At 36.6% G+C, this 23074-nt stretch overlaps 1 protein-coding gene across 13 annotated transcripts in view; it reads right to left on the minus strand.

The window, feature by feature from the left end:
* Positions 1 to 23074, minus strand: part of ERCC6L2 (ERCC excision repair 6 like 2) — a 184625-nt gene that overhangs the window by 59542 nt on the left and 102009 nt on the right. For all 13 annotated transcript variants that reach the window (XR_010148628.1, XM_054658300.2, XM_063787645.1 and 10 more), the window contains 4 exons: positions 14098 to 14250; positions 10148 to 10228; positions 7714 to 8869; positions 2555 to 2709 (listed from right to left, as the gene is read on the minus strand). Coding sequence is in view for 12 of the 13 variants with exons in the window: in XM_054658300.2 (XP_054514275.1) it covers positions 2555 to 2709; positions 7714 to 8869; positions 10148 to 10228; positions 14098 to 14250 (1545 nt within the window). In the remaining variant the exon portion in view is untranslated. The remainder of the gene's footprint in view (positions 1 to 2554; positions 2710 to 7713; positions 8870 to 10147; positions 10229 to 14097; positions 14251 to 23074) is intronic.

A 23074-nucleotide genomic window follows, 5' to 3' on the forward strand; every position in this document is an offset into this window, starting at 1 on the left:
TCTCTTTTGTTCTTGCTTCATTTCCCTTTCTCTTTGTTTATTCTCTTTTCTTCTCGTAACTTTTTAATTTTTTTCAAAACTGCAAATCCACTATTGCCACCCACTGCCACACCAGCTGCAAAACCTCTGAGTAACATAAATCTCTCTAGCCAAAGGTGATGAGTGTGTTTCAATGATTTCCTCATTAAAGGTGCTGAAGTAATATTGACGCGATATGATGAAATCAGTGATTGGGAACACTTTTTTCTCAGAAATTCTGTGAGACAGCTTTGAAATGTTAGAATGAAATTTTGCTGTATCAATTACTGACTGAAGTCAGCCACTGAAATGAGTGTTTCTGCAGACTGTGTTTGGGCTGCTAGCAATGGTGCCATGGGAATGGACCTCCCATTTAGTGGCTTTAAAACTTCACCACAATGTAGTCATTAAACAGCTAATTCCTTTATCTTCTCTGAAAAGGGTTTATATTAAGTTGGTGTATGTGTGATGAGGGAGATAGATGGCCTCGAAGGGTATATTATAACCCCCAGGGAGTAGGTATTCCAATTTGTTTCCTAGCAAGAGATGCCCCTCCCTCTGAAAATCACTGTGAAGAGACAAGGTTTCTAATGAGATTGTGTTGTCCACCTCAAAAATATTTGGACTGAAAGAGCTCACAGGCCAACTGTGTTTCCAGCATTTTCGTTTTTATAACTTTGCTTAAGAAACAGGTTGCTTCTCAGGTCAATTGTTGCAGAAATTATATGCTTGTAAATTTCTTCTCTGATAAATATTTAGATAAGCTAATGACCAGTATATCCAGTTATTTCATTAACATCCACTACAGCGGTTTGCCAAATTATCTGACCTTTCACATTAAAATTTGTTTGTATGGAGAAGGACATGGTTTTAAAAAAGGGCACAGTTTAAAAAAAAACCTAATAAAAAATTAGCTACCTGTTTAAAAGATTCTGATATACTCTTTATCCTAACAAAGCAAGTTTCTGGAAAACCCAACATAATTCTGCCTGTCTTTTTCAGATGGCACATACAAGGCAGTCAAACTGTAGAAATGCTGTTTAAAGTGTTGGTTGAGAGATGGTACATTCCTGGATCAAATGAGAAGATGAGTATAAAAAGCATATTTGGGTCATGAAAGAATGCTTTCACGAGTTGTAGTCTGGCACTGGGCCTATGGATTACACTGAAAAATGCTAGAAAGGATAGCCTTTCAAAGTCTGTTATTAGATTTATTCTAGGGATATTATAAGACAACTGACTCTTCACTATATCGTTCTGCGGTCCCCAAAAAACCCGAAGTGACAAATTTCCTTCAAACTGAGTGCTAGGAAAAGCTTTGCTTCTCCTAGAACCAGTGTTATTTTTTTCTTTTTCCTTAAGGACAAACATTTCATTCACTCAGCCTTTCTCAGCAGGGTGTTATGGCATTTTGGGCAGAACAATTCTTTGCATATGGGAGTGCCTCCCCATTGGCCCCCTCAACCCAGTCCCCTGTCCAGGATAGCCATTTGGAATCCCTGGCTTCCAGACATTAATGCCAGCTAGGCATTCAGTCATTGTGACCACCCAAACTGCCCACACACATTTCCACATGCACTAGCTGAGATATCACTACATAGATAGCTTATCTCCTTTGTTTTTCTACCAGGAAAGTCAATAAAATTAGCCATTTTAATATAATATCTGGGTAGAACATATTATGTTCTATGCATTTGCATTCTAACTTTCTCCCTGTCTTAAACTTTCAGTTTAATTTGCATTTTCTCTGGTCCTAAATTTCATTTTGTACTCTGGTTTTACTGTTAAGGTAATTTAATTCCTTTGTCAAACCAGTGAGGTACGAATAAATTAATTCCCTTGATAGTTCAGAGGAATTCTACCCTCACCTTCATTCTTAAAAGTATAATAGCACTAAGTTGAAATAAAATATTGGTATTATATACAGTATGCATTCTGAACTCTTGCCCATAAAGTAATAGTAAAATTACTCCTGAGGCACTTAGCTCTTAGAAAATAATAAAGAAAAATAAGCCAAACACCAGAAAATATTTTTTAAAAACCTTTGATGAAAGTGACTATGTATAAACAAAAATATCACAACAGCAATTTTAAGTGGGAAGAGCCCATAGGAAGTATTTATGACTTTTAACAGTATAAAAACCCTTTTGCTAAAAATATAAATTCTATATGAAATGAGTTTTCTATGTGGGTCTTCATTTTAGGTGAAAAATTGTGGAGCAACCTAATCACACACTTTCCTTTTTCCATATGAGCAGAAATGGTTTTGGTTCTGATTGAACTACATGATTCCCTCAGATTCCTTTTCATTTTGGGAGTACTGGCCAATTTTTATTGAGAGAAACTATTAAGCAACTCAACATGATTAGGTATTTGGGTATAAATTTGTTGTTTAATCTAAAACATCTTCAATGACTACAGTTCCCAAATGGTGTTTTGATTTTTACACTTATTTGTATGTCACTTACAGTTGATCCTATTAACTTCTGTGAAAAATGAGGTAACTAAAGATGATACTACCCTATATTTTTCTTACCTTAGAACTGCAAACAGCTATGTTAGCAGGCAGCTGAGAAAACTGCTTCAACTCAAATACGTCATGTGCTGCCCATCGGCTCATGTGATTTTCAGCTTTGCTCGATCCAATTACATTCTGGTTTGAGTGAACATAAGCCACTTCCTGAACGGCATCTAGGAGGTAATTTATGTTTATTAAGCGATGTATCAGTATAAAGCAATATGGTTCCATAAAAACACATTATTCTTATTTTTAATACTCAAGAGAAACATCAACATCACAATATTCTTTAGGAAAAATATTGAAAAGAGAAAGAGTTCAAATATGTTAGTCTGGGTTACCTTGGAAATGACTTTTCCTTCTCATCAATGTGAGATGAGAACTACTGATAGGTAACAATCTTTAAACCTGAAATGGAGGTTTTGGCCAAAAGAAAAGTCAGGGTTGAGTAGGGTCCTCTCTATGAATTTGTTTTCATTGTTAATTAAAAAAAAAATAAAGATGTTCACTAATTTAAAGAATGAAACTAACCTTATCTGTTCCTTTAAACATGTACTTGATTACAGTGATGGAATGAGAGCATGGGGTTTATGACCAGGGAGTTTCGTTTGATTGGCTTTGCTCAGTTTTACTGTTTGTATTTTGTCTTTTTTGTACATATGCCCAGAGAATGTCAAGATGAGAGCTTTTTAGGAAATGAAAAAAATTAACTCATGGCTTTTATCTGAAAGAGGTTTAAAAAATGGCTACAATTTTTATTGCTTTGCTTCTAGGCACCTATAATTCATTCTTGAATTGTGATCATAAAAGAGAAAGCTAGAACCAAGGCCTGTAAAAGCTCCCTGCAACAGCTCTGGCAATGAACCTCAGGTATGATCTTCAACAATTGTGCTGTTTTAGTCCTGAACCTCTTCAATCAGAAATTGCCAATCATGCAAACACAAGACGTTGTTAAATAATATGATGAGACACTAACTAGCATAACATTCTCCTTAATTTCAGAATACCAGGTACTATATATGGCACATAGTTTCAAAACCTTCATGGCAGAAAATTTACTCAGATGTTTCTTAATTTTGATGACACGTTATCCATTATTCAAAATAGCATTAGTTCCAAATTAACTACTGACACCTTTTACACAGTAAAAACAAACAAACAAAAAACTGAGTTGATTATTTAAAAAAGTTTATGCAATAATTCCTCAAACCTAAAATCTAACTGTAGCACACCAACCAAAGGGTAATTCAGTACTTATTTATAATGACACCAAGATATAAATCATAATTAACTCTTAAACGAGAATGCTAATAGCCACAAAGAAAGCCTCATTTGTATATAATCAAACACAACAATTAAGATTTCTATAGCAAAATGTCCTTGCTTATATCTCAGCTTCTTTCATATAATTTTTGGGGAATAAGTCAGACACTTGTGAAGGCAATGCTAACTCTTAAAAACACCATACAGATTCTGGGCAGAGGGTGGTAACAGCAGAAGCAGGAGAATCTCTGAATCTGTACACAAAAACAGACAGCAACTAGACAGCAAAACCAAAAGCCCATGGACATTTACAACAAAATTAGATAACAAGATACCCTCATGACACCTAAAGTACAAGCAGGTGGGGAAAATCTCCACTAGCTATGAACTCTGCATGGTTTCAGTATCTGTGTGAAAGTAGGAAGCAACAGGGCGCCTGACAGACCTAAGAACAGGAGACCCCAGAACTGCCAACAGGTATTCACCGGAAAGCACAAGGGGCCAGCTGGAGAACAGCAGCTGAATCTGGGAAGGTTTCCTGCTCTTCAATGCTGAGAGGGTGCAGGGGGGACACAGTAAGAAGGCCTGGAGGGGCTGGAGCAGGCCAACCACTAGAACTCCCCAAACTGACCCACCAGGGCCCCCACCCAGGTCAGGGCCCAATAAAGAGGAAAAACTGCTGGGAGAGAATCAAAATAAGTAGGATAGGAAGAACAAGGATGAGGGCAAGAAAAGACCTAGAGCAAAGCAAGGGAGAGAGAGCGAGAGGAAAGCCCACCACAGTGCAGCACTCTACATGGAAATAACATACGGATCTCTGTGAAGTGAGAAAAGATTTCCTAAGCTCTGCTTCATTTGTAAAATTCAGGGGAAATAATTTCATATAAAAATGACCAAGGGAAAAGCAGCAGGGTCAAATCTCAAAAAAATTATTGTGAGAAAAAAGAGAACAAGCAGAGTAATATCCCTTCAATGAAAATGTGCTAGAAAGATGTGCTCACAAAACAGAAAAAGACATGAATCAACGTAAATCAGAATCAGAGCAACTCAAATGAGTGATAAGAACTTAGGAAAGACTTAGGAATTTTTTTTTTTAATTTCAAAAATGAAGACTAAACTAGAAGGAACATAAGTGGGAATAAACACAACAGATAAGCCTTAAGAGAAACAAAACAACATTTTTAAAAAGCAAAACAAAATGAACAGATAAAGGTTTGAGAGAATGTGACAAAAACTGAAGATAGGCAAAGAAGACTGAACATCTGAAAAGAAGTCCCTGAAGAAGAAAGCCAAACCAAAGGAATAGAACAAGTAACTAAAAACACTGGTATAAGCAAGTCTTTCCCAAAATAAAATTTGAGTGAAAACAACACTGTGTATATCAGAATATGGACCCAGCATAACCAACATGAAGACACAAGCTAGTAAAATTATTGGACAACAATGAAAAGAAAAAAACCCCCTGGGCATCCAGGGAGAGGCAAAAAAAAAAAAAAAAAAAAAAGAACATATAATACCATACTTTATGCCAGAAGAAAACAAAGCTACATATTTAAGATGCTCAAGAAAAGACAATGTGAGCCAAGTATTTTACATCCAGCAAAACTGACTTTTAGGTATAAGGGCACAAAACTGTTACTGCAAGAATCTCAGGGAATATTATTCTCATGAACACTTCTTGAGCAATCTACTAGACAGTAAGATTCAGACAACCAGAACGATGTGAGGAAGACTGACATTAAGGACTGATGGGGAGCATGAAATGTGTAGTTACCTGTGGACCAACAGTAAGTGAAGTCTAAGAGGGGAGTAGTATACAATGCAATGTATCTTTGACAATGAAGACATGGTATATCCATTTTTAAAATGGAAGAAAAGGGAGAGTAGAGGCAAAAACAGATAAACCCTAAATGTTGCCAGCAATCAAATGGTGGTAGTACAGTTATTTTATTCTTTGTGTAATATGGGATAAAGCAAATGAGCAACCATGGGGCATTAAAAGTAAATCATTCCCTATATGCTTGAGAACCAGAATTATCAATATTGTAGAAATGGTATTCACATATAATAAAGAGGCTAAATAAGAGCTCTATACTCTCAAATTAAGTATCAATACAAATATGGACGTATAACCTCGAGGTATTTTATCATCACATATTTGTACATACATATATAAAATATATATCACAAATATACGTATACATACACATATATGTGTATAAATATAAATACACACACACACACACACACACACACAAATCTGGCCACTGAAAAGGCCCAAAAATAATAACCAAGTCAACAGTAGCAATGTTCATTACTAGCACCAGACTGTGGTCTTGAAACACACTTTCTCTCTAAAAGAAACCAAGACTTCTTGGAATAATGACTGATTGTAGGTCTGGGACAGAAAATGTATGAGGTGTTCCTGGAACATCTTGTAAGACTAGACTACAAGGAAGCTTCCAAGATGACTAGCAGCATGCCAAAATGCTTCAGGAACCAAAATATTCATGTCAGAGATTCCCCTCTATCCACAGATAGGACAATGGAGCCTTAATAATATTATTAATTGCAATGAATTGAGACCCACTAAATGTGTTTGAATCAATTACTAAGAAAAGAATGGGTCATCCTTATGGCATATAGACATATTTAGTTTAATACTAAAAACTGGTAAATAAAGAAAGCAATTAGCATTTTTCCTGTCTCTCCCATATGAACTGTGCCACTGGGTAAGCAATAATGAAGGGAAGTAGTGAAGTACCTCTTTACAAAAGCATTCTAAATAAATGAAAATGAAATCGAAAGAAAGAGAAAATATTTTGCTACTCTGAATGAATAAATAAGTATAGGTATTAAATATCAATGGCTGCTAGGATCATAAAGAGAGAGAATAAACATTTTGTGCCTACTATAGTCTTGTTAAACACTAACTTATATCTTGCCAAAGGAACTGAACCTGAGTCTAATCCAGTCTCAGGAACCAACTGCTCTTTTGCAGGTAATATAGAAGACAGAAGAACATGTTTAACTGCATGGAGAGGGTACAATTAGCAAAATGCAAACTGAGGGAAACTCTCAGTTTGGTCCAGAGTACTTCCAGAGTAAGAGATGGTCCAGGTACTTCCATAGTTACATTGTAAGGCAATGAAAGGGATGAGGATTCCTGTAGATTAAAAAAGACTATATAATATTTTTACAAAATGGATGAGACTGAACCATAATACCTAGTGATATGGTTTGGCTGTGTCCCTACTCAAATCTCATCCTGAATTGTAGCTCCCACAATCCCCATGTGTCATGGGAGGGACCTGGTGGGAGGTAACTGAATGATGGGGGCAGGTCTTTCCCATGCTGTTCTCGTGATAGTGAATAAGTCTCATGAGATCTGATGGTGTTATAAAGAGGAGTTCCCCTCTGCAAGCTCTCTCTCTTTTCCTGCCACCACCCATGTAAGACATGACTTGCTCCTCACTGCCTTCCGCCATGATTGTGAGGCCTCCCTAGCCATGTGGAACTGTGAATCCATTAAACCCCTTTTTCTTCAGTCTCAAGTATGTCTTTATCAGCAGCATGAAAACAGATTAATTCACCTGGGGATGCACATTTGGTGATAAAACCATATAAATGTAAATAAGTAATTACTATAGAGGCTAGAATAATTGGTATTTATAGGGGCAGAGGAGCTGTGATTTAGATGGGCACATGGAGGGGGTCCTGGGGTAGATGGCAACACTCTATCTTGACCTATATGTGGTCTCCCATTTATCCTGCTACCCAACCCTTCCTTATTTGTGCCTCAATGCAGCATCTTGATTTTAGGGCTGTTTTACAAGTTAATTCAAAGCGTCTCACAGAACTATTTGATAAAACAAATATACTTTTTAAAGTTTTGAGAATGTGTCTTTAGTTACCTAAAAATTTATCCATTGATTCATATGACTGCTCTTGATTAACAACTTTCTCATTTGAACATTTCATTGGTTTTCTTGGAATAAAAGTGCTATTTTTCTTATTATGGCTAGGCAGTTTTGAAGAAAAACTAGTTCTGTCTCTTATAGTTCTTGGTCTGTGGCTCTGTTTAGAGAAACTGAAGTGGCTGACGGATAAACTCTCATCTGAGGATGAATAATCATCAATAAGCTGAGAGTTATGATCCTCATTTGCTGCATACACTTGGTTTGTTTTGTTCATTGTTTTGGGAGAATTGTGAAGTTCTTTTTTGGTTTCTTTTATTCTCTTAAACCTCAATGAACTAGCTCTCTTTCTTACTCTTGACTTGGAAGAAATTTCAACGTCATCAGATTCATCACTGATATCACTGGTGCCTTTTCTTTTCAAAATAGATTTCAGGGTTGTGTTCTCAGGACTTAACTTTTTTGAAATTATTCCATTTCTTTTGTCATCAGTGTTTCGACTATTATCATTATTTCTTGTTTTTACAGTGTGTTCTGTTTCAGAATCCTCAGATCCTTCCAAGGGTGGCTTAAACCTTATACTATTGTCGAGGAATCTCTCAGTTGTGTATTGTGTAGGACAGATGACATCACTATCTTCTGATTCTGTGACATTCTGTAAAATGCAATGTTTATCTGTATTTTTAATATTTTTCTCATCAGACTTGGAAGAAATATTCTGTTCTAAAATCTTCTCACTTTTGTAAAAAATATGCTTTTCTTTTGGATTTAGGATGTTATCTAATTTCTGACGTTTTGAAGTACCAAGAGAGTCCTGATTTTTCTCACAACCAGCATCTTTGGCTTCTGTTGAAAGGCATGTGGGCTGCTCATCAGAACTTTCATCATCAGAGGCAGTATTTCCATCACTATCCTCAACTGCTTTACATTTTGTTTCAAGCAATTTCGAGAAACCACACTGGAGTAAGGTAAGCTGTCCTGGAGAGCTGGAAGCTTTACTTGAATCGGGTGCTTTGTTTTTGGCAGTCTTTATTCCTGTGGCTCCCACTGGCTCTTCATCACTGAAGTCACTGCAGAGATCACATGCTTCCTTTGCCAGTGGCTCTGCAGCTTGTTCTGTACCTCTGCATTCCTGACAGTCAGGCTGTCTAGGCTATAGAAGAAACAATGACAAAAACATCAGAAAACCTCAAGATATAATGTGGAATCAACTGAAAAGTACTCAACTTTGGGCAGGTAATTTAGGTACAAGTATATCACTTAATATTTTCTAAAAGTACAACATTTAATAAACAAATGTTAAGGATTTAATATCATAGTCTGGTAGTCTTTTCTCTTTCCATGTTGAATATTGTTGCAAAATAAAAAAATTTAAACTAGAGTACCATATAATCAAAGTATTTTGAAGAAAAACACAAAGTGGAGTGTTTGGCTTCTAAGATGCAAGGACACATAATTGTGGCCTCGAAAGTGAAAAGCATACAACTTACTGCTTAAGAATTACTGGAGTTTACTGTCATCTAGCAGATACTTCCAATCACGCTTTAAGAATAAGACAGATTACAGGAGTTAACAAGGTAAAGAATTCAAGACTGGAAAATTGTTCTAATTGATTAAAAAGGCCGATAGGATCTTGATCACCAGAAATAAAGAATTTTGAAGTAAAATTTGCTACAAATTTAAATTCAATATGTAACCTTTGCACATTAATCAGAGTTAAATATAACCTAGTTTTCTAAAACTGAGGCTCTACTAGTAAAATATTGCGGAAAGTATTATCTGATAATACTTTTGCCAATATTTGAGATTCATATATTTCTCTAAATTTATAGAAATTTCATCCCCAATTTAAACTCATTGGACTGGTATAAATTGATAGTTAAGACTCTAAAAACAAACAAGAAAAAACCAGCAACAATAACAAAAAACCTTCCACACATGTTTTTTACCTTTAAGATGGCCTTATGATGAAATAAAGATTTGGTGGTACATGAGATGACAAGCTACTAAAAAGATCACAAAATTAAGGAATCAAATATCTACTTTCAGGTTAGAGAATAATTTTGATATTTGGGTTCAATAATTTTAAATACACATTGATGGTGATTTTTCCATTTAACTTACCATTTAGTCAAAAATTATTTATTTGGGATGGGTTAGTTATCTAGGTGGTACTGGATTTACAGTTTGGTGTAGTTAAAATTCAGTTTAGCTGTAAATGCCTGAACTGCTCCTGAATTTGTTCTTATAATATGAATGTTAAATCAGCCTTAATTATTAATTTTATCCATAGTCCTCTGACTTTGTGACCTTGACTCTTAATTTTTTTTTTTTTTACAGGTTATAAAATTAAGGAAAAAGGAAAAGAAACAAAATTGTCACAGTACATGTTTTCTAGGTGTTGTAGTCTACAGGTTCAAATATTACATACCATTTCCAGTTTGTATGCTGGAGGTCCCTCTTTCAACCATGTTGTGGCTGTCATGATCCCTGCTTCCACTTGGCCTTCTCTCTATAATGTCAGTAAGAAAGAATGCAAATAGCTATGCAACACAGGGGGTAGCAACAATCAGATAAACAACAGCAATGCATGCTATTCTTGGAGCTAAGAAAGAAAAATTGCATGCAGCTTGCTTTAGCATTCTTAATGTTACTTTTCAACTTGCTAATTAAGAAATTCATATATAAACATTTATATAACATTCTAAAAATACTCTTAATTCTTGTGTTAAAGTTTACTTTTACATACACAGAAAACTAATACTTTCCAGCCAACTTCATTAAAAGTACTAGTGGGAAGAGGGAGAGTGAAGAAATATGAAATATTTACCCAGTATGATATCCATAACAACCATTCCCATACAATAATTACGGTAAGGACATATTAACATTTCAAACACCACAATGTTGAATATTGGGAACTTGATATTCTAGCCTATATTGTTACTATATTTATTGTTCATATTCATTTAAAAATACCCCTTAGGTGTAGGAGACATCAAAATGAAAAGGTCCACCCTAATATGAAACTAAAAACAATATTCTAGTTATATAACAGGCTTGCTATCTTTTGGGAAAGTATTTGGACTTTAAAGCTTCTGGTGTATCATTTAGCAGAAGTTCTAATGGCCTAGATTCTAGAATATTAAATTCTCCTCAAAAGGAAATCAATTCTCTTTTTAAGGCTATATTTGTTGATAGAGCAAGGAGAAATAATACTACCATCACTAGAGTTACAAATGCCCAACTTAAGAATACACAGACATACTAATGGCGTGGTTCCAGCCACCTGGTATCCAGGGCAATGAGTGAGAATCTCCCCTATGGAACTCTAGGGAATGATAGTTTCTGAACTGCTGCAAGTCCTTTATTCTCCATGCCTGGAGGCTATTACAGCAATGGGATGGGAAGCCTCATTCCCAGGCTACCATTTATCTCTGTAACAGAAGCTAAATGACTACAACAGGTGAAAGTGGCAGTACTAGAAATCTTAAAGCTGTTGAAACTCCGTTATTATAGATAAATGGCCACTCCAGTCTTAAGTTGTTCAGGCCAAACACCTTGGAGCCATCCTTAACTCTTCTCTTTTACTCATACCCTGTATCTGACCAGTCAGCAAATCCTGTCAGTGCCACCTGGATAATACATACAGCATCCAGCCACTTCTCATGCCACCCACCACAATCACCCTGGCTCAGGCCGACATCATCTCTCAGCTGGATTACTGCAGTATCCTCCTAACTGGCTTCTTGCTTCTGTCCTTGTACTTCTATAGTCTAGTTTTCAATAGTAAGTCAAGCTAATATAAATCAGACTATGTCATCTTTCTGTTCAGAACCCTCTAATTGCTTTTTGTCTCATTCAAGTAAAAGTCAAAGTTCCTGCATGGTCTGGCTCTCTGTCATCTCTCCGGCTCCATCTCTTGCTCTCTTGCTGACCCCACTCTAACCACTCTGGCTTCCCTGACATTGGAGATCACACGGGGCATGTTCCTCCCTCAGGACCTCTTCATTTGTTTCCCCTATCTAAAACACACCTTCCTCCCTCACCTCTTTGAATACTCAAATGCAGCCTTCAGAGTGAGGGCTTCCTTGACTACCCCATCTAAAACTGCAATGCCCCTTCCTTAACAGTTTCTATTTCCCTTCCCTGTTCTATTTTTTATCCTTAGAACCTATCATAATACATTCCATATTTCACTTATTTATTCTGTTTATCATTTGTCTCCCCATATAGAATGCAGACTTCTGGTAGACAGGATCGTTTTGTTTATTTCGTTCTTTTATGTATGCAAAGCTCTATGAACAGTACCTGACATTTAGCAGATGCTCAACATATACTTGTAAAATGAACTCTCAATATCTATCTTTGAAGAGAAACCATAATATAGATAATGGAAAGTCAATGCAAAACAGAATGAAATTGCCCAGAAATCATAAGATTATAAGTGTAAATATTCAAATTTTAACATCTTAAAACATTTTAAAAGAGATTTTATACAACCTTTAAAAATTAAAAATGTCTCACATGAAGTGAAATACTCCTTTTACTTTATGATAGGTACTCCCATTATATGGGGCTAATAATAATATTTAGAAGCACCTTTTGGCCCAAAGCAGCATGAATCTAACCAACCCTGAAGAAGTTTACATTCTGATTGATGACAAATGAGTAATTTTAATTCAAAATTTAACTTAATAATCAAGTGCCAATGATATGCCTAGCAAGACAAATGTAGGACATGGATGGCCTTGTCACCCCTTATTAATATCAATTAGAAAATAGGTTAATAGTCTTAGTGTTCTGGTATATTAAAGAACTTAAAGATATTTTTAAAAAAGAAAATATAAGACATGGATGGTCCTGTCATTAATAAACACTTCTGAAGGTGAAACAAGATATTCTTAGAATAACCAGTGAACAAGAGAACTTTTTTTTGTTTGTTTGTTTTTTGTTTTTGAGACAAGTCTCTTGCTTTGTTCCCCAGGCTGGAGTGCAGTGGCACGATAAACAAGGGAACTTTTTCTACTTAATAACCTGTCATCCTGATATGTCTTATATAATTAACACTTGTTTAACAAAGAAATAGGTGGTTATTCTGATAAAAACAGGTAACTATGTCATATATGACAGAAAACAGGATAAATAATAAAATGCTAATATTTTTACAGACAATTGACTTTAACATCAATATAGGCATGTCAAGTAGTACTCTGAGATGGAGGTAGCAGCTGGGTTCGGGAGCTGGAGGGCAAACAAAGTTATTGATATGAAAAGGGAAACTGGAAAGAACAAATTCATGAAAGAAACAGCGTATTTAAAAAGCAAGGGGAAAAAACCCCAAAAAGTAGGACTCCAAATGGGCCACTGAATTCAGAATCAAATATAGTTACTATAAAATAGAAACTCAGCAGTATATATCAGAAACTGTATAATAGTAACAACATTTATAGGATTCAAATAATATATACCTTCCTCTCCCCCAGCCATCCATGGTCTACTGCTTAACTTGTTCAGCATATGATTCCTGACATTACGTGGTTATTATGTAAACGTTCTCTTCCACCTCCGGTCAAGATGGTTTAAGTTCCTCAAGGACAGGAACCAATTGCTCCTTGAACTGCCTTTATGGTACTTACTGAATAAATGAAGTACATTAAGATTTTAGTACAAAGTCCTGGAAGTCAAGAGAAATATCCTGAAGTTCTCTAAGACTCAGTTTCCTCATCTATACCATGAGGAGGTTGAAAAAGATGATACTCCAGGATTTTATGATACCTATACGAATATCAATTAGAAAATAGGTTAATATCCTTAGTATTCCGGTATATAAAAGAACTTAAAGATTTTTTTAAAAAAGGATATAAAATATTTTGTTTGAGGAATAAGAAACATCTGTATGCTGAGGATGAACACAACAGGGAGAGTTTAAAATATTGGTGTGGAATTTTTATTGGGAACAGAAAACAAAAATCTCCATGAGACATGAGAGTACATCTCAGGGAGTATTTGGTAACTTTTAATTAAAACACATTTTATATTTTTGTTTATTTAGGAAAACCTCTTTTTTTAGTTCCTGACTTCAGCAGCTGTTTTCAAAACTATAACTTCTCTCTGCCTATTTAAAATGGCCTTGGAGTTCATACTACCCAGCATATACATTTGTGTGTGTGCATTATTTGTAATTATGCATGGGAAAATCTTAGTTTAGAGGTACAATAATTCATTTCTTATTCTCTAAAAGTAAAAATTCCAAGGCATTTTTGATAAAGAAAACCAAAAGTTTCTCTGAAAAGGCAACAGCAATTGTATTTCAGATTTCCTGAGGAAGAAAAACTGTATTTAAAATATTATTGAAAAGGTCAGAGAAGAAGTTCACACCTCCAGGATGTCCTTCGTAAGACAAGACCCTTGGGACCTAAATTTGAAGAGGTTATGGATCCCAAAAAGCTCTCCTTGATGCTCTTTAGATCCTTGAACTGCTTCAAAATATCGTTTGGCATTTTCACTTCCAACCACCACACAGTGAAGTTGCTAAAACAGAAAAAACACAAGACATTTTTGAAGTGTTTGCTCCAACAATATGTCAGAATTTCCTGGCATTCCCTGTATATACACAGCTTTAGCTAGAGCAGGCAGAATCTCCTTAGGGAGGAAATTTTGTTTTAATTTCCCTGGCAGATGTTGCCATTATGGTGAAATAATAATAATCTGGCCAGTCTTATTGAAACAGAGATCTTATATTTCCTATTTTATCTGTTTTCTAACAACTGAGTCAAGATTACATCTCTATAGAATATCCACCTGACATAAATGTTTAATAATAAAAGCATACATTTGAATATACTTTTCTCCTTTTAAAACTCTTATTACAATAGCAACTACTAAAACTGGCAGAAGTAATTACTACATCACTGAAGTTAAATTACAATCTAAAGTAATGATATGATACCACCTTGGTGTCAAACTAATTGTGGCTTGACTACATTGCCTACTAACAGCAAAAACCCTATCACTGTTTTAAGAAACACTGCATCTTTGACATAATTTTGAATACAGAAAGAACACTGACATGGAACATTTAAAAACACCATTTCAGTATCAACATTAATATGCACTATTTGCTGGATATTTTACTAAATGTAATATAAATATGTAAAATTAAAATACAATCTGATTAACCCCATGTGTACTTTAAAATTCCTTGAAAGAAGCAAAGAATGCACAGAACGGAAAATAACTTCAGCCCACTGATGGAGAAATCAGTGAAAAATGATGCTTAAGGGCCGGGTGCAATGGCTCATGCCTGTAATTCCAGCACTTTGGGAGGTGGAGGTGGAGGCAGGAGGAACACTTGATTTCAGGAGTCAGAGCCCAACCTGGACAACGTGGTGAAACCCCTTCTCTACTAAAATACAAAAATTAGCTGGGCATGGTGGTGGGTGACTGTAATCCCAGCTACTCGGGAGGCTGAGGCAGGAGAATTGCTTGAACCTAGTGGAATCTGCAAGCAACCCGAGGTGGCGCCACTGCACTCCAGCCTGGGTGACAAAGACTCCGTCACAAAAAACAAAAAAAGAGAAATGCTTAACTATTGAGATTATCATCAGAGTTCATTTGCACTGTAATAAGTTACTCTAGGCAACTAAAATTCTTGTTAATAACAGCTGCCATTTACTGAACATTTATTACATGTATAGCATTTTATTTCCATACTCTCATTTAATCCTTACAACCTTATATCATCTCAATTTTAGAAATAAAATAACTAAAATTTCTGTATTTTAAAAATAAAGTAACTTAAGTTTAAAGAAATTAAGTGACTTGCTCACAGCTGCCAGCTAAGAAGTGTCATTCCTAGAATTTGAACCTTGGTTTGGCTGAATCTAAAATTTATACTATTAACTAATTTCTCACTTTCAAGATGCCGCTCTTAAAAAAAACCCTTGGGACCTTCATTTAAAGAAGTTATGGATCAACATACCAACTTGATCAATTTGATACCAATGAACATGGGCTGTAATCCTGGGAGTACAGAATTACAATAACAATTGATGCAAGTGATAGCCCGGGTACGTACCTATTTTACCCTTGTTACTGAAACTACCTTAAACACTGATATTGTCAGACTGCAGGACCTGTAACTATAATCACCAAGGTAATTTGTAAGCCTTAATTTGAGTCTTTATAAGCTTCCTAGCAAAGTTTTATTACAAAATTTATAAAAAGCACATTATTTTGTACTAAAGTGGCTCCAGAAAAAGTGGAAACCAGGTGCTTCCATCTGTAGGCTAACTAAAAATGAAATCATGTTCAAATTCAAGAAGTTAGGGGGAAAATAGTAACTAAACAATGTAGCTTAGTTTGTAGCTTATGAAAAATCCATACAAGGGAGAAAATGCTTGGATCTCATCATAACAATAGACAAAATAAAGAAAGAAGTAAAAAGAAAAGAACATTTATGATGTTAAGAAGTTCATGGCCGTTCTTCCATCTTCAAGGCCAGCAGTGTGGCATCTTCATTATTTTTCTCTCTGACCCTTTGCTTTCTTACCACGGGTTATTAGGCAGTAGGGTCAGAGCTAGCAGAGATGAAGATGTGCACATCTGACCCTTATAAAAAATCCCTTGTGATTACATTGGCCCATCTGGATAACCCAGGTGGTTTGGGGGATTACAATGTGAACATCTTTGGGAGACTATTATTCAGCCTACCACAGTAAAGAAGTGCAAAAAGAATGATGGGAGCAAGTCGAAATGACACAGAAGTCACCCTAATGGGTTCCCATTGGCCAAATATAAGACAATGTGAACATCAAATAAATAGTGATATTCAATGTGTTGTAATCTATTACTAAAATGGGAAGCCATGAGACCACACAAATTAAATAAATAGAAGGGAAAGCTCTTTTTTAAATGGTAGAGTGCCAAACAACAACCAAGAAGGATAATGGAAATAGAAAAATCACCACCTGACAACCATTATAGTGGTAGCTGACTCAGGCAGGAATCACGAATGAACACTAAGGGTTATGCGTGCAGGTCTGATGAGGAACTGGCAGTCTCAGAGGATCTCCCCATAAACTACATATCAATTACAAAGAAAAAAATAGTAACTTTGCCGTGGAGAAACTTAGCAGACACAAACTTGACCTGCGATCAAGGTTAACGTGAGCAGTAGTAGGGCAGGTCACCCCCATGTGCCTTCTGACTGATGCAATGAGAAGAGCACAGTATCATGTCTGTGGTATTCCTGCCAATACTGCTTGGCCTGAGTCTGGACATGAGGAAACATCAAATGGACCTAGACTGAAGGACATCCTACACAAAGGCCTTATTCTTTAAAGCTGTCAAGGTCTTGAAAGACAAAGCCTGGATAATATTCCAGGCTGAAGAAAACTGAAGAGACACAAGTAAATGGAGCCATGAACCTTGATGAAACCCTGGACCAGAAAGGAAAAAGAGAGAGGTGGGGAAACTGAATGGGTCCTATGGATTACAGCATCATGTTTTATCAATGTTAATTTCTTCATGTGAATAACTGCATTTTGGAGAGGAGTGTGGGGGGTGGGGAAAGCGAGTTGTAGAACCGTATATACAACTGAGTGTTTAGAATGCATAAAACTGTTTTTTATGTATATTTAAGTAGGAGTGTACTTCTTTTGGGGAAATACGTACTGGAAAATTTAGAGTGTTGGTAGGAGAGTGTTGCTTCTTTGGGGAAATACATACTGATGAGAAGTCTAACTCTCTCAAATGGCTCAGAAAAAGAATAAAGATAATGGCTGAGACAAAGAGAAAGCAAGTGTGTAAAATGTCAGCAAATAGGGAATTTGAGTGATTTGAGTGAAGCTAACTGGGGGTTCTTTCTGCTGTTCTTGCAATTCTTCTGCAAACACTTACAAATAAAATTTACACACACACACACACACACACACACAGACGAGAAGACATTCTGAATGCCAAACTTTAGATTGTTTAAATGCTCCAAACCTGAAGGAGCACAGCTGCTGTAAAAGTGATGTTTATATTTTTAAAATGTATAAAATATCTGAATGCATCATCACAACAGATGCAACAAAAGGTATCAAAATAAAAGCCCCTCATGAACAATACAGGTCACTCCTTATTAGTCTAACCAGTGCTGTAACGTTTAGGTGCATCCTTCTAGGTATCTTTCAATGAAGTTAAAGCTATTTATACATACACATGCTCCTTAATTTATGATGGGGCTATATCTAGATAAACCCATTGTAAGTTGAAAACACCATTAGGTCTAAAGTGAGTTTTGGACTTACGATAGGCTTATCTGGATGTGGCCCCATCGTAAGTAGAGGAACATACTTCATACATAAATAGGTATCACTTTAGCACCATCATAAAACTGAAAAACATTAAGTTGAACCATGTCATAAATCAGGGACAGTCTGTCACACAGAAATAGCTTTATTTCTAAACACACCGAAACACTGTAGATATTGTTCTGTATATTGCTTTTTCAACTCACTTAAAAATGTCTTCAGACATCTTGCCACATCAGTACATTTGATCTGACTATAATTTTTAAAATTTTGCTGTCACAAAGTAATATAGGTATCAGAATTTATTCTGTTACTGTCGGACATTTAGGTTGTTTCCTTTGTTTTTTAAACAAATGCAAGCAATGCTAAGTAAAAGCCCTTGTCATCCTTCACTGTGCATATGTGAGAGGATTTCTGTCAGTTAGCTATGGAGACTCTACAATACCTATACCAGTTGTACTCTCAACAGTAGTATATGAGCATCTCTCAAATGCCCCAACCAACAATGAACAGCACCAATCTCCCCAACGCCCCCAAAAACACCTCAATATGCATTTTTAAAAAAAGCTTTTGCAGAATATACAATGCAAATGGTCTTATTTTATTTTCTATCTCTAGATTATGAGTGTGGTTAAAAAGATCTTTTCACATGTGTTAACCACTTGCATTTTTAATTCAGTGAAATGCCTATTATTCCTTTCATTGGTTTGTAGGTGATACGGTTTGGCTGTGTTCCCACCCAAATCTCATCTTGAATTGCAGCTCCCATAATTCCCATGTGTTGTGGGAGGGACCCAGTGGGAGATAACTGAATCATGTGGGCGGTTCACCCCCTACTGTTCTCGTGGTAGTGAATAAGTCTCACAAGATCTGATGGTTTTATAAGGGGAAACCCCTTTCGTTTGATTCTCATTCTCTTTGCCTGCCTCCATTGAAGATGTGCCTTTTGCCTTCTGCCATGATTGTGAGGCCTCCCCAGCCATGCAGAACTGTAAGTCCATTAAACCTCTTCTTTATAACCCAGTCTCTGGTATGTCTTTACCAGCAGCATGAAAACAGACTAATACAGTGGGAGTTCTTTATATTTTGTAGATGCTGCTCTTTTATTACATATATGGCAAACATATGCTCCTAGTCTGTCTTTGAATTTGATTTGCAGTTCCTTTGTCATACAGAAGTTTCATACAAAAATATAGTCAAATTTACAATACTCTGTATTTGCCTTAGGGGCTGCACTAGTTTCCCAATTCTGCTGTAACAAAGTACTACAAATTGGATGTCTTACAACAATAGAAATTTATTTTCTCATAGTTGTGCAGCTAAATCTGAAATCAAGGTGTCCATAGGGCCATGCTCTGTCTGAAGATTTTAGGGAATGATCCTTCCTTGCCTCTTTCTAGCTTCCGGTAGTTGCTGGTAATCTGTAGCATTCTTTGGCTTGTGGTGGCATCACTCCAATCTCTGCCTCCATTGTCACATGGTGCTCTTCCTCTGTGGCTGTCTGTATCCAAATTTCCCCCTTCTTATAAGGTATCAGTCAATGGATTAGGGACCACTCTCATCCAGTGTGATCTCATCTTAACCTCATCTGCAAAGACCCTACTTACAAATAAGATCACATTCACAGGTACCAAGGGTTAGGACTTCAACCTATCTTTTGAGGGGAAGGGGCGCAATGGACTCAAAACAGATGTTTGGTTAAAGATTTTCATATTTATGTTCATGAGAGATATTCATCTGTCATTTTCTCTTCTTGCAATGTCTTTGTCAAGTTTGGTATCAGGATTCTACTGTTTTTGTGAAGTAAGTTGGAAGTGTTCCCTCTTCTTCTGTTTTCAAAAACAATATTAAGTGTTTGATAGAATTTACCACTGAAGTCATCCGGGCTAGAATCTATCTTTGTGGGAGAGTTCTGAATTAACAACACAGTTTCAACCAGCCTGGGCAACAGAGTGAAACTCTATCTCTACAAAAATAAAAATAAAAAATTGGCTCGGTGTGGTAGCATGCACCTATAGTTCCAGCTACTTGGGATGCTGAGGTGGGAGGATCATTTGAGCCTCTCACAGTTCTGGGAGCCAGAAATCTGAAATCAGTATCACTAAACTGAAATCAAGGTGTTGGCAGGACCACGACCACACTCCTTCTGGAGGCTCTAGGAAAGAATCTACTTCTTGCCTCTTCCAGCTTGCGGTGGCTGCCACCATTCCTTAGCTTCTGGCACACCACTCCAATCAATGCCTCTGTGGTTACATTGTCTTCTCCTCTTCTGTCTGTGTCAAATTGTCCTCTAGCTCTTTCTTATAAGGACACTTGTGGATGATCCAAGATAATCCCCGAATCTCAAGACCCATAATTTAATCACATCTGCAAAGATCCTTTTTCCGTATAAAGTACCATTTACAATTTCCAGGGATTAGAAATTGATATTTTTCGGGGCCAGTATTCAGCCCACTATAGTGCCTTTTTCAAAGTGTTTATTTTCCTAAACTGTTGGGTAATTATTTTTGGCTGGGCTATTCATCTGCCTATAAATACTTCACATGCTTATCTCTGTCTACTGCAGTGCTTATCTGAAATAAAGTGGAGGGTGCAAGTAATTAGTCTTCTGGGCAACAGGAGGGACTTTCTTCTGAATATTAGAAAAATTTGGAGCTCTGTCTTGCTTCTTTGCTTCCAGTACTTCTACTTATTGTTCTCACTTGACAGTAGACACCTCTGCTGGCTGTAATTTGGTCCAAATGGGATAGGATTAAAAGGGCTAAACCGTCTTGTTACACCATCAGTGATACCCTGAAGAGGGCTCCACAGTTACCCCAAGGCTCCCTTCTTTTTTAGTATCTGCTGACTCTAAACTTGGAATATCCAGAGGCTGCACCTACCTTTTCAGTAGTCGTCTTCTGAGTTTAACTTGGCTTCTTCCTTCAATCTGATCCCAACTTCCTTTTGTCTTTTAGGACTCCTTACAATTTTGGGGCCACCAAGAAAACTCTTCTTGCTTTCTAACATTTTTACAGGTTTTTTTTTTTTTTAAGAACATAATTTTTTTTTGAGAAGTGTTTGTTCATGTCCTTCGCCCACTTTTTGATGGGGTTGTTTTTTTCTTGTAAATTTGTTTGAGTTCATTGTAGATTGTGGATATTAGCCCTTTGTCAGATGAGTAGGTTGTGAAAATTTTCTCCCATTTTGTAGGCTGCCTGTTCACTCTGATGGTAGTTTCTTTTGCTGTGCAGAAGCTCTTTAGTTTAATTAGATCCCATCTGTCAATTTTGGCTTTTGTTGCCATTGCTTTTGGTGTTTTAGACATGAAGTCCTTGCCCATGCCTATGTCCTGAATGGTATTGCCTAGGTTTTCTTCTAGGGTTTTTATGGTTTTAGGTCTAACGTTTAAGTCTTTAATCCATCTTGAATTAATTTTTATATAAGGTGTAAGGAAGGGATCCAGTTTCAGCATTCTACATATGGCTAGCCAGTTTTCCCAGCACCATTTATTAAATAGGGAATCCTTTCCCCATTGCTTGTTTTTCTCAGGTTTGTCAAAGATCAGATAGTTGTAGATATGCGGCATTATTTCTGAGGGCTCTGTTCTGTTCCATTGATCTATATCTCTGTTTTGGTACCAGTACCATGCTGTTTTGGTTACTGTAGCCTTGTAGTATAGTTTGAAGTCAGGTAGCATGATGCCTCCAGCTTTGTTCTTTTGACTTAGGATTGAGACTTGGCGATGCAGGCTTTTTTTTGGTTCCATATGAACTTTAAAGTAGTTTTTTCCAATTCTGTGAAGAAAGTCATTGGTAGCTTGATGGGGATGGCATTGAATCTATAAATTACCTTGGGCAGTATGGCCATTTTCACGATATTGATTCTTCCTACCCATGAGCATGGAATGTTCTTCCATTTCTTTGTACCCTCTTTTATTTCATTGAGCAGTGGTTTGCAGTTCTCCTTGAAGAGGTCCTTCACGTCCCTTGTAAGTAGGATTCCTAGGTATTTTATTCTCTTTGAAGCAATTGTGAATGGGAGTTCACTCATGATTTGGCTCTCTGTTTGTCTGTTATTGGTGTATGAGAATGCTTGTGATTTTTGTACATTGATTTTGTATCCTGAGACTTTGCTGAAGTTGCTTATCAGCTTAAGGAGATTTTTGCAGCCAAAAACACATGAAAAAATGCTCACCATCACTGGCCATCAGAGAAATTCAAATCAAAACCACAATGAGATACCATCTCACACCAGTTAGAATGGCAATCATTAAAAAGTCAGGAAACAACAGGTGCTGGAGAGGATGTGGAAAAACAGGAACACTTTTACACTGTTGGTGGGACTGTAAACTAGTTCAACCATTGTGGAAGTCAGTGTGGCAATTCCTCAGGGACCTAGAACTAGAAATACCATTTGACCCAGCCATCCCATTACTGGGTATATACCCAAGGACTATGAATCATGCTGCTATAAAGACACATGCACACTATTCACAATAGCAAAGACTTGGAACCAACCCAAATGTCCAACAATGATAGACTGGGTTAAGAAAATGTGGCACATATACACCATGGAATACTATGCAGCCATAAAAAATGATGAGTTCATGTCCTTTGTAGGGACATGGATGACATTGGAAATCATCACAGTAAACTATCGCAAGAACAAAAAACCAAACACTGCATGTTCTCACTCATAGGTGGGAACTGAACATTGAGAACACATGGACACAGGAAGGGGAACACCACACTCTGGGGACTGTTGTGGGGTGGGGGGAGGGGGGAGGGATAGCATTAGGAGATATACCTAATGTTAAATGACGAGTTAATGGGTGCAGCACACCAACATGGCACATGTATACATATGTAACTAACCTGCACACTGTGCACATGTATTCTAAAACTTAAAGTATAATTAAAAAAAAAAAAAAAAAACAACATAATTTTTGGATTTTTTTTCCCCAAAAGATTGAAGGCCAACCTGGGAGGCTAGAAGGTGTGCTCCATTGGTTAAAATTCCAAACTATCTTTAAACCATATTTAGTGCCTTTTCCTTCCATGATTGCCATCTTATCT

Source organism: Pan troglodytes, chromosome 11, assembly GCF_028858775.2.
Source record: "Pan troglodytes isolate AG18354 chromosome 11, NHGRI_mPanTro3-v2.0_pri, whole genome shotgun sequence".
Lineage (NCBI taxonomy): Eukaryota > Metazoa > Chordata > Mammalia > Primates > Hominidae > Pan > Pan troglodytes.